Source organism: Ochlerotatus camptorhynchus, unplaced genomic scaffold (genome assembly GCF_037179485.1).
Source record: "Ochlerotatus camptorhynchus isolate MF236.1 unplaced genomic scaffold, CSIRO-AGI_Acam_v1.1 ptg000201l, whole genome shotgun sequence".
Classification (NCBI taxonomy): domain Eukaryota; kingdom Metazoa; phylum Arthropoda; class Insecta; order Diptera; family Culicidae; genus Ochlerotatus; species Ochlerotatus camptorhynchus.
In genome coordinates, this window is record NW_027040691.1 from 850794 (window position 1) to 869321 (window position 18528).

Consider the following 18528-nt stretch of genomic DNA (forward strand, 5'->3'; position numbering starts at 1 on the left):
ATTACTGTCTTTAGGAAGTTACCTGAATTTTCAGGTGAAATTTACGTTTCTCGTTGGTTATACACGAACTGACAGTTCGTTTGGCTACATTATACTTTTCCTCCGCTTATCTATGGAATCTATAGTATCTATAAATAGTAGTTAGTAGCTGAACCCTCACTTGCTTACGATTAATGCCGCTTCAACTTTCGGATTGAAATAAACAACGAAACTCATCTGTTTTTATATCACTTTATTCATGTTATATTCATTATGTATATCTATTTTAAATAGTTGTCTGTAATCTTCCTCCAATTGCCCATCAGTATTTTGTAATAAAATTATTCCTTCCGACTATGTTTTGTGTATTGAAAAACAATCAAAACAAGGATACTACTACCTTTCACTCATTTCATTTTTTTTTGTATTAATTTTCTTTTGGATGATCAACTGTTACTAGCGTGTATAATAGCTACGATTTGTTTTGTTTTCTAATTTTTGCAATTGCACGTGATCCTGTTTACTGTTTTTTTTTTGTTTTTGTTTTCTGACCTAGGTATTACTTTCAATGATATCAACTGTCCTGCTCATTTACGGTAGCATTAAAGGTTAAAATTGTTACAATTGTATGGTTTCAGCGCAAAGCTCGTCCAATTGTTATCTAATCCAGTTCACAAAACATTAACTTTACACCACTGTTTATTACTGTTTGCTGTTAGCGTTTGTTTAAGACATAGATCGTTTATTTCTCTGCAGCTGTATGTTTGTTCTTGTTCTGTTTCTTGAATTATTAGCTAGTTTCTATGTAGGTAGCGAATAATATTTCTCAATAATTAATAATTTAATCATAAGCATCAGATGCAGGCAAAGTTAAGTCCGTGTATCGATTTTTGTTGTTGTTGCCTTATTGATGAAAAATCGAACCGAAATTATGGGTAATTTATTTTCAGGTTTAATACGGGACCAACAATGTTTCTAATCTTGTAATCGACTACTCTACTAACCAGGGGGACATCAACCAATCAGGTGGTGGACAGCGGAGTAAAAGAAACTCAGCGAAAGCGGAATCAATTTCAAGAGTCTATATTATTTGCTGCTTTGATGCTTATTTAAAAAGTATGTACTTAACAACTACTATACATCATCATCCGATAAAGTGTTTTCTTGCTTATTGGATTCTAATCTTTTCCTACGAATGTGAAAAGAACCAAGAAAAAAAATGTACTGTATAACATAAGATTACTTTCTTTTCATTTTTTTTTCGACGCGATTAGAATTCGGAGCCTTGGGAGATCTGCGCAAGTCAGAATTAGGTTTATATTAGTTTTTGTTTGTTATAAATTTTGGACTTTCAAAATTTTCAAGTGTGTGTTTTTTTTTTGTTCGTATGAAATCAAGAATAATGTGTTTGATTTAGTTTATAAACGTCGATATCATCTACTACTGTTGGATACTGTTGTTATTTCTGTTGTTTATTGTTTTGCTGTGGAGTGTGTTTACAAATAACTTTCTCTGCCTTACGCACACGTACACGTGTTGCTGCTGCTGTTGTTATTTTGCAGCACGTCCGTCTCGTTAGTGTGTGTTTGTTTTTATTGAAATTTATCTATTACCTTGCTGCGGGTAGGCGGTTATTAGCACGAGCAGTTGTCACCGTTTCGAGTCCGGTTGTTGCGATCTGCGTTCAACTTGATCTGATCGGGGAATTCGTTGTAGAGTTCGACCTGCAAAGAAGAAAGGAAAACGAATTACGTAACGAAGTAGAGCTTTGATAACATTAATCTGAACCTGAACAGTGTCTGTTTGAACAGAGCAAGCAATTACTACGAGGGATTGAAAAACAATATCTTCAAGTGCAAAAATAATCGGCGTAACCGGAGAATAAAACCTAGTTTAGATGATTCAATTAATCATATGGTCGAGGTGCATGAAGAATATTGTGTCTAACAAAACAGGTGGCATCAGACGACTTGGAATCCTATCGGCGTCATCTTAACAACCAGAGGATTCAACGCCTGCACTGCCTATAATCCCATATCAGTCCCATTTGAAAAAAGTAGGCATTGAGAAAATGACAGTGGAAGTTATGAAGTGCAATTGCCATGTAAATATTTTGAAAATCATAGTAAATTTATTGATTTTTTTTTTCAAGTTCAAATCAGTTTCAATAGGGCTTGCATCAAGGGGTACGTACCTGAGTACTGCGAACTCAGCCGATTTTATTTTTCAAGTGAGCTAGAAAACATCTTGAAAATCTTCCGAAGTTTCAAATTGTTTTGCTGAAACAGCTCACGAAATTGTATATAGGTACATGCTGTCAAATGAACTCTTGGCTCATCCTCCTCTGCTCCAGAAATAACGTATACATGGTGATGGGAGTGCTATGTGCTTTACCTATAGGCACAGAGAACAGACATGGAGGCTCGAGCAAAATTTCTCTAAAAACTTGTGTAAAGATTCCTATTTGACTTAAGCGCCTCTAACGGCGACTTCCCCACTTAAAAACCCTCTTTGACAACATGATGGCGCTGGCGTTGCACAAATTACACTAGATACTAAGTGCTAGTAGCGCCAAGTGGCAATTTTCAACAGAAAATTTATCGATACTAGTGGCAAATTGGTCGAAAGTGGAAAATTTATAGAGAAAATCAGGAGATGCTAACACCACGTAACGGCGACGTTCCCACTTATTTTACACAAGTTTCTGACCGAGCTTAAACGTCTGTTCTCTGTGCTATAGGTGAGGCAGTGCCTCTTACGAATGTATCAGTAAGCGGGGCAAACTTTATGGGTGGTAGTGTGGTCCCGTGTACCCGAAGCGTCAGGCACCAGAGACAATAAAGTCACAGAGAACAGACGTTGAGGCTCGAACAATATTTCTCTAAAAACTTGTGTAAAGATTCCTATTCAACTTAAGCGCTACTAACGGCGACTTCCTCACTTAAAAACTCTCTTTGACATCTTGAAGGCGCTGGCGTTGCACAAATTACACTAGACACTAAGTGCTGGTAGCGCCAAGTGGCAATTTTCAACAGAAAATGTATCGATACTAGCGCCAAATTGGTCGAAAGTGGAAAATTTATAGAGAAAATCAGGAGATAGGGGAATTTACGTATTCTCGGTAACCTAAGCAGCGACCTTCTTTCTATAGCCTTTTTCTCTATGGAACGCACACATATGCAGTATTGGTTTGTTTACAAACATTTGCTGCCAGCTGCTCTAACAATTTCAGTCGAAAGAATTGTCAAACACTGTTTTGAAACGCTTTTACAAAGCTCCAATCTTCTCTAGTGAGAGCGAGTATTGTCGGCAATCAGTTTTCTTCGGCAACCGTTCCATTTGAACTGCATGTAAATCTGCTGTTCTATTATCGGCAACTCGAAATCAGCTACAATTTGTAGTGCGTGTGTTTCATTTCAAGAAAACCCTGCTAGATTGCTTTTTCTCAGTGGGAAAAATATAGTCAAATTGAAGCTGAAAGCATAAAGAATCGTTTGCATGCATTCAGCGAAGTGTTTTCGTAAGAAAATCCAGTGAAAATAGTGTTTCAATTTGGGTTGCCGAAAATAGTCTGTCATGCCGAAGCCGTCATTTCCCCTACTAACACCACGTAACGGCGACGTTCCCACTTATTTTACACAAGTTTCTGACCGAACTTGAACGTCTGTTCTCTGTGATAAAGTTTCGACGTCACAATCACGATTTTTGTTCGGAGAGTTGGTTCTTGTGTCGTCACCACTTTTCATCTCCGAAAATGCTTAGTAGTATCACAGAGAACAGACATGGAGGCTCGAACAAAATTTCTCTAAAAACTTGTGTAAAGATTCCTATTCGACTTAAGCGCCACTAACGGCGACTTCCCCACTTAAAAACCCTCTTTGACAACATGATGGCGCTGGCGTTGCACAAATTACACTAGACACTAAGTGCTAGTAGCGCCAAGTGGCAATTTTCAACAGAAAATTTGTCGATACTAGCGCCAAATTGGTCGAAAGTGGAAAATTTAGAGAGAAAATCAGGAGATGCTAACACCACGTAACGGCAACGTTCCCACTTATTTTACACAAGTTTCTGACCGAGCTTCAACGTCTGTTCTCTGTGGTAGTATTGCTCTCAAACACAAACAAGCACTATCATGTGCCACTCCTGTATGTATATCTCATTGATGGGAGTGCACCTGCCCACAAAGCTCACATTACTCTTATAAAGTTTGATTACATTCTTGTTTCAGCAACCCAGTTTTGGCATTATTAATATCAAATAAAAACACTTTTTCGAGCATCACGCTCGATGATTTACATTATCCGCCTACTAAGGTTGATGTTTCGATAGTTTCATAATTATAATTCTTAATTTGTTTTCAGTAGGTGGCAACACTTTTACTTGTGGTTCAAACAGTAACTACCTACGTGACTTCTGAGCTCTTTTGAATGTTTGGCTCGAGTTTGACAGTTTGACTCGGCTCCCAGATGACAAGCATTTTGAGTTAGTTCGCAGTACTCAGGTACGTACGATTGTTTCGAAAATACCCATCCCGGAAAGCCGTTTTTTTGGCACCTTGAATGTTTTGGTTTTAAATCGCTAGGATAAATTGGATTGAGGATAACGCGGTAAGCGGCGGGTGTGCGAAATGTTGGTGTTTTGCGTTCATAGGATAATAAAAGCCCTATGTTTTAGGGTACATATTATAATGCCCTCAAAGGTAGACCAAAAACCTAACCTTTAGTGATGTGAAAAGCAACGGTCTATCAGCGGCCGGAACCGGTGGGGAACATTGTTGAAGACCGACTCTATAGGATGATAAATCGAGGGGGACGACTCTATCTAAAGGGTGATACGGTCAAAATTTGGTCAATATCAACTTGACGTATTTCTTTCAATTTTGCATTTAAAAAACCTGAACACCCCTCATTTTGAAGGTGTGTGTGTGTAGAATGTTGCTCCTATTTTGATTTTGGAATTCACTCTTCAGTTGTCAAAATGCCGTCCAAGCAAGAAGAGCAGCGTATCAAAATTTTGCTCGCGCATCGCGAAAATCCGAGCTACTCGCACGCAAAGTTAGCAAAATCGCTAAAAGTTGCCAAATCTACCGTTACAAATGTAATTAAAGTGTTTGGGGAACGTTTGTCGACAGCCAGGAAGTCTGGATCGGGGGGAAATCGAAAACCGGAAGCCGCTGAGACGACAAAGAGAGTTGCTGGTAGTTTCAAGCGAAACCCTAACCTCTCTCTCCGAGATGCCGCAAATAAGCTGGGTGTATCGTCTACAACCGTGCATCGAGCCAAAAAACGAGCCGGACTATCGACTTACAAGAAGGTAGTGACTCCAAATCGCGATGATAAACAAAATACGACGGCCAAAGCGCGATCCCGGAGGCTGTACACGACGATGCTGACGAAGTTTGACGGCGTGGTAATGGACGACGAAACCTACGTCAAAGCCGACTACAAGCAGCTTCCGGGACAGGAGTTTTATACGGCAAAAGGAAGGGGAAAGGTAGCAGATGTTTTCAAGCACATGAAACTGTCAAAGTTCGCAAAGAAATATCTGGTTTGGCAAGCCATCTGTACCTGTGGCTTGAAAAGCAGCATTTTCATAGCTTCCGGGACTGTCAACCAAGAAATTTACGTGAAAGAGTGTTTGAATAAACGTCTGCTGCCTTTCCTGAAGAAACACGGTTGTTCCGTACTGTTTTGGCCGGATTTGGCATCTTGCCATTACGGTAAAAAGGCCATGGAGTGGTACGCCGCCAACAACGTGCAGGTGGTTCCCAAGGACAAGAACCCTCCCAACACGCCAGAGCTCCGCCCAATTGAGAAATACTGGGCTATTGTCAAGCGGAACCTAAAGAAGACCAAAAAACTGCTAAGGGCGAGCAGCAGTTCAAGGCAAACTGGCTTTCTGCGGCGAAGAAGGTGGACAAGGTGGCTGTACAAAATCTGATGGCAGGGGTCAAGCGTAAGGCCCGGCAATTCGGATTTGGAAAAGCGGAAGCCTAACTGAATATTTTTCCTGAATTTTATACTAATTGAACTTGAAAAAGAAATTTAATTTGATTTTTTAAATAAACGATTTCACCAATTTACACACGTTTTCCCTTGACCAAATTTTGACCGTATCACCCTTTACGATGCAGAAAAAAATGTGTTATGCTGTGGCTAGCTGCGCACACGCTGAGTAGATAGAAAGAAGATTGTTGACGATTCTGAAGATTTCCTGCAAGAAGATGATGCGCGATGCAAGTAGATGCGACAAATGAAAGAAGATTTTTCAAAGATCGAATCGCTAGTGTGAGTTTTGTTGAGCATCTAAACTTGAGATTTAGATGTGTCGCCCCCTCGTGATAAATAGACTTCTTCAGTTTGTTTTGTGTGAGTTGCAGCATTATTTGAATTAAGGGTACTAATGGGGTCTGATTAACTGCCTCTTTCTCTTGAGCTCACTCTAGAACCTACTTTTCGTATTCAGATCTATGCTGGTCTGAGTTCCTCTGGTATATTCAATTAGAAGATGTTCCTGAATATACAGTCAAACAGCACGTAATTTTGTGAACAACTTCAATGACAGTTGTCCATCAGTGCTCCTATTTTAGTTAAAACAATCCAATGCCTACGAGATTGTGCCGAAGGTGTACCAATGGATGTGCCCAAGCAGTGCCGAATCTAATTTCGGCACAATGTGCTGAGTGACTTAAAATTTGACTTTTGAGCGGCGCCGTGTTTACTAAAAATGAACACATGATGTAATGCTCGCAGCGTGACGTAACGAATGAACTCAGTGTTAACACAGAGAACAGACGTTCAAGTTCGGTCAGAAACTTGTGTAAAATAAGTGGGAACGTCGCCGTTACGTGGTGTAAGTATCTCCTGATTTTCTCTATAAATTTTCCACTTTCGACCAATTTGGCGCTAGTATCGATAAATTTTCTGTTGAAAATTGCCACTTGGCGCTACTAGCACTTAGTGTCTAGTGTAATTTGTGCAACGCCAGCGCCTTCAGGATGCCAAGAGAGTTTTTAAGTGGGGAAGTTGCCGTTAGTAGCGCTTAAGTTGAATAGGAATTTTTACACAAGTTTTTACATAAATATTGTTCGAGCCTCTACGTCTGTTCTCTGTGGTGTTAATCGGCTGAACCTTTTTGACAGTTTAGTGGTACTGTTTACAAGCACTTAATCGTTTTTTCGAAAAAAAAAATTCTAAAATTTCCGAATTTTAACTTGAAAACTGTCGAGGAACAGCGCGTTGCAAGGATGTTGCTCATGAACATTGCAGAAATGTGGTGTACATCTCACTACAGTCTGAAAAATTATCGAGAAAATCCACCTTAGAAAAAATCGACTAAGTCCACGTAAACAGTACCACTAAACTGTCATCAGATTGAGGTTAACCCCGGCTGTGCAAAACCTAATAAATAACTTGTTAGGCCCTTTTCTCACGAGCCGAAGAACACCAGGGTGGCAAGTGAATTTCCATTTTGAACAATGAAACAATGATTTAAAAATTTCCTGGTTTTAAAAACCATGTATTAAAAAAACAATTTTCAATAAAAAAATAAAGTGAATCCTTGTACCATCATTCATGCGTAATGCGGAATTTCACAAACCAAAATAGGTATTAAGGTTCTTGTGAATGCCCGTGAAATCTTTACCTGATTGTTTGCTGTAAAGAAGCTAGTAGGGAGCCGCGCTACTTCGTCGTATCATGGCGCCTATTTCCGTTCTATGTGCTAAAACTATAATTGCAAAGCATTTTCACCCATGTTTTTGCAAAAACATCTTTGCTTACAAGATTAATTACGATAGAAATCTGAAATTTAGAGATCTATAAGCCCCTAAATCTTGAGATTTCTGTTTTTGAAACTGCGATTTTTTTAACTTTATTATTGAGATTTTTAGTCAACGGGCTAGTTTATCCCAAAGTGAAATTGCGAAGTGTGATATGAATGAGGACTCTTCAAACAAACCTTTGTTTCAAACAATTTTACGGATTTCCAGTTTGTTTAAATTTTCCGCAAATTGTCAACGATTAAGGATCTTATTTAGCGGAATTTTGATAACAACATGATTTCAAAATCATATGAACAAAAGATTTCATAAAAAACGCTGGTTTAATAACCCTTATTATTAAAAAGGCTGACTGCTGAAGTTCATAGAAAGTCCCTAAAATTCGTAGAACTTCCCTGAAGCGTTAAGGTCTTTCATTCATTGAAGTTTGTATTGCCTGAATTTCATGGGACTTCCCCGAAGTTCGAAGGACTTTTTTTAAGATCTTAGGACTTCCCTGAAGTTCGGAGTTTTTTGAAATTCATAGGAATTTCTTAAATATCGTAGAAGTACCACGAAGTTCGTATAAATTCTCATAAGTTCGTGAGACTTCCTTCAAGTTCAAAGAACTTTCTCGAAGATCTGAGGACTTCCCTGAAGTTTGAAGGACTTAACTGAATATATGAGAACCCTAAATTTAGAAGAGCTTTAGAGGTAACTCTAAGACCAGAAGGTCCCGAAGAAACGAGCTCAACTTTTTGGCTCAGCTCTGGTACTATCTTCGGTCCCAAGCTAATCGGTTCACCCCTCGAAACATAGGAAAATCCACTAGCCCCTCATTTTATCTGTCAAAATTTCATAGCGAATCAAAACAAACATAGTGTAGTACTAGAATTTCGACTAGAATGGGGTATGTTAATCGATTTGCTTGGGACCAAGTCGAACCGGGGGGTTCAACCAGTGGCGTCTCGTGAGAAGATTCACTAGTTGTGCACCTATTTTATTTATATTTTGTCTGTAACAGTAGAAGCCAATTTTGATGCAGAATAAAAAAATGGGATACAAATCTTTCGACGGGGATACCTGTATGAAAAATAAACGAAATGATGATGGGAAACAGTTCTGCTACCAGTTTCGCTTTCTCTTGCATAGAAACATTAATTTTCTTTTTAAGTCTTATGTTTATGATATTTGTCATCGTTACTCACCGTTTCATAAGCAGTAGCGTAGAGTTGACGCCAATTGCGATTTCCTCGAAATGCTCCTTTTTCCCACGCAATTTCCTCGAGCATGACACAACCAACAATTTCCACTTGTCCATTTTCGGCAAAGTTCTGCGTTATGATTTTATCATTTCTTTTACATGTCATTTTCAAGTTGTTCAACTTTGGCCGTGGGACGTCTTTTCTCGCAATAAGCATTTTTTCCTTTATGGATCTTCTGGCAAACGGTCTTTTCAGGAGGTCATTAACAATATCCTGTTCCATGATTCCTATTTAATTTTGCACTATGCTATGAACAATATTCCATCAATGTGCTGAGACTACTGAATGTAATGCAGTCAGGTAGTAGGAAAATTTAAAAATTTAAAAATTCGATGTGTGCGTATAGGTAAGTATACAACGAATGACGGCTCTCCAAGATTCAATCAATTCAGAGAGAAACTCAAATTCGACGTTGCCTATACATGCCAATTTATTCTCTTCTCTTTAAACTGTGCAAAGATAGAAGTGCACAAAATAAACACTAACACATCGGCAATTATGCTCACGGGACTTCAATACATATGCAACTGATCTGGTTGTAAATACGAGCGTTTCTGGTGCACAAGCAAAAGTGCTCAGGCTGGGAGAACTAAGCATGCGGTGGCTTTGGTAGAACGAAGGCATATTTTCCTTGCTTGTTTTGTGTCGCTCATTCGCCACGCCATAGAAGCCCAAAATGAGTTGTCTGCACGTGGTAAAATCCCAGCGTACCCGTACGTGAAAACAAGCTCGCTATGCCTCGCTTCTGTTTTTACTTACTTTTCTTTCAGTGGCGGGTAAAACGGAGGTTGAGCAGCGATGTGGTAAGCAATTCAGCTACTATCCAGTGATGTGGTGGACAATTCAGTTACTATCCATATGAAACCAATAAATAGGGGGGACAAAAATGGTTTTGATTGAGTATTAATTTTTTGCCTCTTAAATTTTATGAAATATAAATTTCACTTTTTGAAAATTCGAGACTGTGCAGTGCACGAGGTGCACATATGGACGAGACGCCACTGGGTTCAACATATCCGACTGAACATTGAACACTGTAGTTAAATCTCGACAGGTATATTTAGGAATACATAATCGTGAACTTGTTTTGATTTATCCTCTCTTTTTTTCTAAAGGGGCTGTTCATAAACTACATATATAGGTTAAGGGGGGAGGGGTAGATAATTGGTGATTGTCTACGGTCCATACAAATACAAAACAAAATGCATGAACAATTCTCGCGTAACTTTTCAAAAGGTCCTAAGTAACAAATGTAAACAAATCGAGTTAAGTGATACAAAACTACTACTCTTTTATCATTGTATGTTATACAAAACACCCATCCAAATTTACTTTCATTTATTTAAGATAATCATAGATCAAAAATTGTCCAACGTACAGTTTGAAATTATGGGTACATGATTGTTACTTCGGTCATTTGGACTGCCTAACATGATTGGTGCTCATTTTCTAAAGGCGGGGAAAATCTAAAGTTACGTACTCTGAAATCTGTGAAAGGGAATCTAATATCATGTAAAACAGAACGTCCAATCAGGCGGTAAGTCATTCTGCCACCTTGTGTTAAACACATTAAATACACTCTTCGACACACTCAAACACCCTTCACGGTGTTTCGCGAAAACCCATTAATGGGTATAAAAATACTCATTTCCGCTAAAAGTGCCCCTCCTCATTTAATGGGTAAACTATGGTTTGCTTATAAATGGGTAAATGGGTGGTCTGTCAATAAATGGGTGTTTTTTCACCGATTTTCTTAAATTGTGTTTACCGTAAAATGGGTGAAAAAATACCCATTTTTACAAATGGAGGATGCAAGCGCTCGTTGATGTAAAAAACTTTCTAATACATTGAAAATAAATGCAGGTGTTCCGCTCAAATTTTACACGAAATATTATAATACCATATTGGATAATTTGTATTGACTTATCCGTAAGCCTCTCCAACGTTTCGGATTCTAACACTTTCCGGAGATCGTCTATTTTCGCTAAATATGCTGCGGACAGTAACTGTTTGCATTCCCAATGAATCGGTGACGGAAATGAGACGATGATATTTTGAATGTTTTTTCACCCATTAGTGGGTAAAAAATATACCCATTATTCAACCGTGTACTGATTCTTTAAATGGGTATTTTTTCACCCATTTTATGATTTCAAAAATCCCCTATTTTTTGACAGCTGCATACATGGTTTGAAAATGGGTATTTTTTTTTCGCGGAACACCGTGTTCACCACCATGAGAACCTATTTTTCAATATTTTCTGGCAGCACTGCCTAGAGCCAAGAATGTTTACATTCTTTTGATGCCGTTTTTATTTTTTTTTTAATTTAAAACTCTAGCAATTTGTAGGATTTCACCGAAAATTGATCGGGACACGGAAGTAAACTCACTCAAGAATATCTGTAACTGTATGTTAACGAAGGAGCGGATAATTATCAAGTCAAGACATATATTTTTTTATAATTCAGTAGTCATTCCATATACACAATACCAAATCAGAGAGATCCGTCTAATAGCAGCCGCCTACAAAGTTCGTTTTCTTTGCGAAATTTAGATAGAGAGATTGCTTAGAAAGAGGTGGCTTGGCTGAGTTATCTGGGCTTGATTGCGACATGAATTCGTTTGAGATGGATTCGAGAGGACTTTACTAGTTTGAGCCAGAATGTCAAGCAGGCATGACATGATAATGCGACGGTTGAGGGAGTTATTTGTGAGATAGGAGTGGAACTTCAGGCACCGACGAACCGACATGCCACTGAAGCATTTCGTTTGTCCGCAATTCGATTTGTCAAATGGGGGTTGAACAAATGTGGGTGACTATTCAACTTGGTGATCGTCAATTGCTTCTCTGTGCAGTGTACATTCCTCCAGATCGAACCCGTGACTTGGAGCTTATTGACGCACATTGTCGATCCGTCTTGGCCTCTTCAGACAAAGCAGGCCCTTCCGACGAAGTTATTGTTCTTGGCGATTTTAACCTACCGGACATTGTATGGACTCCAACCCATAGTGGTTTCTTTTGTCCTGATCACGAGCGTTCATCTTTCCACGTAGGAACCATCCAGCTCCTGGACAGTTATAGTACCGCAATTGTGTCCAATGGCCTGTTGAATGAAAACAACCGCACCCTGGATCTCTGCTTTGTGAGTGCTCGTGATACATCTCCTTTGCTCTCCACGGCACCCGAACCTTTAGTCAAGGTAGTGCATCATCACCCTGCTTTAGTTATCGTGATCGAAAATAATATTGTCCATGATTTCACCAGCACTCCAAACGCTGTGTCATATGACTTCCGTAGAGCTGACCATCGCAGTATCGTCCATGTGCTGTCTAACCTAGATTGGGAGCATATTCTAGATCCTGTAGACGTTAACATTGCTGCACAAACCTTTTGACGAAAGATCTTCGCTCGTTGAAAAGAACTAAAGGCTGCTCTCAGAAGATTTACTAAACTCCGCACACTGCCGCTGAAATGCTACTATGTCAGACTCAACCACGAGTATAAGCGGTTAAGTCGTCTCTGTTTTCAACGCTATCAAAGGAGGATTCAACGGCGGATAAAATCACACCCGAAATCCTTCTGGAACTTCGTAAATGAGCAACGCAGGGAAGTCGGCTTACCCTCTTCCATGATTTTTAATGGTGAAACTGCTGGAAATCAACAAGACACTTGCAACCTGTTATCAGCCAAATTTGCTAGTGTGTTTGAAGCCGTCCGCTCACTCGCCGACTACCGTTCTCTCCAAAATCAGATTGACATCTTTGCTGACTGGTGTAGTCTAAACCGACTGGTGGTCAACCCAGATAAGTGTACAGTTATTACTTTCTCACGCAAGAAACAACCGATTATTTTCAACTACAAACTACTAGGCACGACTATCGAACGGGTGCACTGCGTGAAAGACTTAGGCGTTTTTCTAGACTCAAAGCTGACATACTCACACCATATATCGTAAGTAGTCGACAAAGCGTCCAGAACGCTTGGCTTTGTCTTCAAGATTACTAAGAACTTCACGGACATTTACTGCATGAAATCGCTCTATTGCTCTCTCGTACGATCTACGTTGGAATACTGCTCTGCTGTCTGGAGCTCGAACTACAATAATGGGGCCGAGCGAATTGAATCTGTTCAACGACGTTTTCTTCGCTTCGCGCTCCGTAAGCTGCCTTGGAGATACCCACTTCGTCTTCCAAGCTACGAGAATCGCTGCCAATTGATCAATATCGAGCCCTTACGTATCCGAAGAGATGTTTTCAGAGCCTTAACCGTCGCCAATACTCTGCAAGGAAGAATCGACTGCGAAGCAATTCTGCAACAAGTGAACATTAATGTTCAACCTCGATCACTAGGCAACAGTCTTATGCTGAAACTTCCACTTCTTCGAACTAATTATAGCATAGGGAGCGCTATTTACGGCTTGCAGCTAGTGTTCAACCGAGTAGCGTCGATGTTCGATTTCCACTTGACACGGAATATGCTTCGCCGAAGATTCTCTGCCTTTTTTGCTCACCGAAGGCGCTTGATGCCCAACAGCTAAGTGTAAAATTTAAGACTTATAAATTTTTAGTAACTTGACAATGCTTTCCTAGTTATTTTCGTTTGTAACTGTAGTAACTGTAGTATATGTATGTCGTCTGTATAATCTGTACTTTTTTTACAACACATCATTGGGACTATTTCTAGTCTGGTGATGCAACCATAACAAATAAACAAATGAGCGGTTTGATCTGTCCAACTGTCTTATTTGGTGTTATAGAGAAGATATGAAGTGCTCTTCTGCTGACCTCGTTTAGGGTCAAGCATTGCGCGTTCCCGGTGAGTTTTTTTTTTTTTGAAAAAACCGAAACTAACTTTTCAAAAATTTTACCTTCGAAGAACTCAGAGCCATTCAAATGGAGCATCATTTTCGCAAGACATCATTTTTGGTAGAATATAATATGAATTTTTGCAATTCGATTGAAATATGAATTCTTGTTTAAACAAATCATAACACATAAAAAATTTGGTTTTTTTCAATTTAAATAAAACTTTTCCAGATCATGATTTAGGGGGAGGGATTCATTCGCAAGGGGTTTAAAATGTTCAAACCAAAATCACAGCACTTACCTCACTCTCCTGGGCTAACGCATTTTTGGCAATCGTTTGGAAAGCAAGGTCTACATTGATGCCTTCTTTGGCCGACGTTTCGAAGTATGGAATATCGTTCTTGGCTTGACACCACTGCTGCGCACGTTTCGTTGACACCTTAAAAGACACACGGGAACATCAATCGTCAATCAAGCGCTTTACCGATGTTTCCAAAATACTTACAGCCCTATTCTCCAGATCAATTTTGTTGCCCAGCACCACGAACGGGAAGTGGTCCGGATCGCGTGGACTGGCCTGGATCAGAAATTCGTCCCGCCAAGATTCCAGATTTTTAAAAGTATTGGGCGCGGTCGTATCGTACACCAGCACGCAACAATCCGCTCCGCGGTAGAATGCCACACCGAGCGACTGGAACCGTTCCTGTCCGGCAGTGTCCCAAATCTGAAATCATCCGTAACGACATCGTATTAGCTAATTGAATGCACACACATCGAATGCGTCCAATTATGAATTTACCTGCATCGTCACAACCCGATCGTCAATCACCACTTCCTTTGTCAGGAAATCAGCTCCGATCGTGGCCTTGTATTGGTTCGAGAAGCGCTTGTTCACATACTGGTTCATGAGCGACGTCTTGCCGACGCTGCTGTCGCCGAGGATGATCACTTTCAGGAGAACTTTTTTCCTAGTTGCCATCGTGGGCCGCTGTTGCTGTGAACACTATACTGCTGGGTTACTCTCTATAGTTGGGAACGGGTAGAATTGAAGATCACCACTCTCAACACGTGCTCTCCTTCCTCGAGCTCGACTCGAGCTGCTGCAGTCGAATGATGAACTGGGCTGGTATCAGCTGTAAACAATCAACGGGAGGGACTGTGTTAGTGGTTGTAGTAAATCGTCGAAATTTCGCAGATCATCGTCAATAGTCAATATGCTGTTCTGAGGATGATACTTTGTTGTCGGTGGCGCACTACGACGCAGTGAAAGTATGACTAGGTAGATTGTGTAAAATTCCGTTTCCTTCCTACGTCTATAATTCAAGGGAGTATGATGAAGGGTACAGATCGGTTTATCACATTCACTGTACATATGCACTACCACCATGCAGATGGGCGTAACACAACGACGCGACGACAGTTTCTTATCCTCTACTATAATTATCACTCGTTGTTTTATGATGGTTAAACCTGAATCTGGTTGAGTGTTCACAAAATCGCGATTGTTTCGTGTACTGACGGAGAGACTGTTCAGCAGCAGAAGAAACCGACCCGGTGAATGAACCTTTGTTATCTGTTGAGAACAATCATCACCATAGTAGATAATGACGTGGAAGACTTAAGGTTGGTCAGCATCGAAAAAAAGAAGAATGTGGGCCAAGAGGTTATCAAGCAAGGGATGGAGTTAGTCATTTTGGAAAATATTTGACCTTATCACCCTTTGACGATGACTGTATTTGTGATCTGTCATGAGAATTTACAGGTAGTCGAATGTGCTATCAGCTAGTCCAGAAGCTTTATTGCGGTATAGTGCAAAACTTCCCCAAGAACGCATTGTTCTACTTATCTATTTTGGAAGACTACTCATTATGTACTAGAATACTGAGAAACGATGACGTATTGAGTTTTTTTTTTTCATTGAAGTGATTCAGGTTCTAGCTAACCAATTTTTTTTATTTGATATACTGCTGTCATTTCCGGCTCTACCTGCAGAGTCACTTGGTTGTTTTATTGTTTTATTGTTGTTTCACATCAACAGGCTGGATGAAGCCTCAATGATGTTAACCTTATCAACTAAAGTCTGGAACGCGCAAAAATTGGTTAATTTCGAATTGGTGTATTTCTGTTAAAAATGCATTAAAAAAAAATCTGAAATGCTGCATTTGGAAATTGAGTGTATATACAATGGTTGCTATGATGAGTTTTCCCCGTTTGCTATAGTTTTCAAAATGACGTCCTAGCAAGAGGAGTAGCGTGTCAAATTTTTGCTTGCGCAGCAAGAGAATCCGACGTTCTCACACGCCAAGTTGGCAAAATTGCTGGATGTGGCCAAATCGACCGTGACAAACGTTTTAAAAGCGTTCGGAGAGCGTCTGTTGACCGCCAGGAAGCCTGGAAGTGGCGGCAATCGAAATCCGGACGTGGCAGCGACGACGAAGAAGGTGGCGGTGAAATATAAGCGGAATTCTAACCTCTCCATCCGGGACGTCGCTGGGAAGCTCTATGTCTCCGATACTACTGTTCAGCGGGCCAAGAAACGAGCCGGGTTGACGACTTTAAGAAGGTGAAGGTGGCGAACCGAGATTACAAATAAAACACGTCGGCAAAGCAGCGGTCCCGAAAGCTGTATACGAATCTGCTCACAAAGTTCGACTGTGTCGTCATGGACAGGCCACGCACAGGCAGGCCACATGTGGTCTAAAAAGCGGCTTTTTCATTACTACGGGAACCATCAATCAAGAGATCTACGTCCAGGAGTCCCTGGAAAAGCAGCTGCTACCATTCCTAAAGCAACATAATAGATCTGTGCTGTTCTGGCCGGACTTGGCGAGCTGCCACTATGGGAAAAAGTCAATCGGATGGTACGATGCGAACAACGTGGTTGTGGTACCCAAAGACCACAACCCTCCCAACCGCCCAGAACTCCACCCTATCGAACGGTATTGGGCCTTGGTCAAACGGAATCTCAAAAAATCTAATAAATCCATTGAAAACGAGCAGCAGTTTAAATCTAACTGGCAACACGGCAGTTCGGATTTGGCAAACCAAAAGAATAAACGAACCTTTTTTTCCTTTAAGTATACGAATTGAACTACCAAAAGAAAAATAAGAAGATTTTTGTGATATGAATTTTGACTGAAAGAAACGATTTTTTTGTCGATCAATTTTTGCGCGTTCCAGTCTTTACTATATAACAAAAAAAAAATCAAAACAGAAGAAAACTTTCGACGAAGGGCATCACGGGAGAGATGAAAGTCTAAACAGATGCAACTCTGTCTCTGTAGTCCGAAAATCGCACCGTATGCTCCATAATTTGTGCGACGTAGAGGCAGTCTTAGCATAAGGTTGTTACGAAGTGGTCCGGGTTGAACATTCAGGTCAATTTGCCTCAGGATAGCCTCGCAATCTGTCCTTCCTTGCAGGATATCGGCCACGGTTAAGGCTCTGCTTGTGTCTCTTCTAGTCCGGAGAAGTTCTAGGTCGATAAGTTGATAACGGCTTTCGTAACTGGGTATTCGAAACACCGCAAAACGAAGGCACCGTTGTTGTAGTTTGGGTTCCAAACCGCTGAACAATACTCAAGCGTCAATCGAACAAGCGAATCATAAAGAGAGTTAGATATCGGTGAAGTTTTTAGCTATCCTAAAAATGAACCCTAAAGTTCTTGACGCCTTGCCTTATCGACAACATATGCAATGTGTTGCTTGAATGATAGCTGCGAATCCAAGATCACACCCAAGTCTTTCACCCGATTCACGCGTTCGATTATCGAGCCAAGCAGGTCATAGCTAAATATTATCGGTTGTTGTTTTCGTGAGAGCGTCATAGCGGAGCATTTGGCTGGGTTCACTACCATTAAGCTGGGTTTAGATAGGGCAAGTCAATTGATCAAGTCAGTTGAATTTAACTGACTTGAACGCGAATTGAACGTGTAAACCATGCCATTCAACTGACTTGATCAACTCACTTGAATTGAAAAAAACCAGGCTCAACTTTTCAAGCCAATTGAATTCAACTGAGTTGATCATTTGACTTGCCCTATCTAAACCCAGCTTTATGTTTAAGCTGCACTAACTAGCGAAAACATTCAGCTGACGTTAAAGGAAGCGACAGTCAGCAATGGAGCGGATTCGTAGGAACATTTTGAGGTCATCTGCATATGATAACCGAGGAGCTTCGATGACCAGATGCACGTCGTTGAAGTACAGTATAAAAATCAACGGTCCCATGTTGCTTCCCTGAGGTATACCTGATGTGGCGAAGAAGCTAGCTGATCTGCAATCTCCTATGGCAATCTTTAATTGGCGACCGGTAAGATATGACCGAAACCAACTCAGAAGATTACCGCATACACCGAGCCTGCCGAGTTTAGCAATCGCAATAGCATGGTTCAACTTGTCGAATGCTGCGGATAGGTCTGAATAAATAACGTCCGTTTGAACCCGATCCGACATGCTTTCGGTGGCCCCGTCTCGATTAGTTTCATCGTCGCCCACTGGTCACGGCTCTTACAGGATTTATGTTGTAGCTAATGAAGTAACGCATCGGAACAAACCTATTATTGATTTGTGCACGGTGAAATAACCAACAAACCGACATTCTGACTTATGCCCGAAAATCGTAAACGGCCGATTTAAATGTGCAGTGATCCGAACTGTCAAAACCATTGGATTTTTTGATCTAGACAAAAATAATTTGTCCAGAATAGATCAGACA

General features: G+C 40.4%; 1 protein-coding gene across 1 annotated transcript in view; it reads right to left on the bottom strand.

The window, feature by feature from the left end:
* Positions 1–219: 219 nt before the first annotated feature.
* The window catches only part of Rab7 (RAS oncogene family member Rab7), a 45381-nt gene continuing 27072 nt past the window's right edge, over positions 220–18528 (bottom strand). Inside the window, exons 2-5 of the mRNA XM_065223879.1 lie at positions 14612–14945; positions 14318–14536; positions 14114–14251; positions 220–1703 (exon numbers count right to left, since the gene is read on the bottom strand). Of these exons, the coding sequence (XP_065079951.1) occupies positions 1614–1703; positions 14114–14251; positions 14318–14536; positions 14612–14791 (627 nt within the window). The 5' untranslated portion in view covers positions 14792–14945 and the 3' untranslated portion in view covers positions 220–1613. The remainder of the gene's footprint in view (positions 1704–14113; positions 14252–14317; positions 14537–14611; positions 14946–18528) is intronic.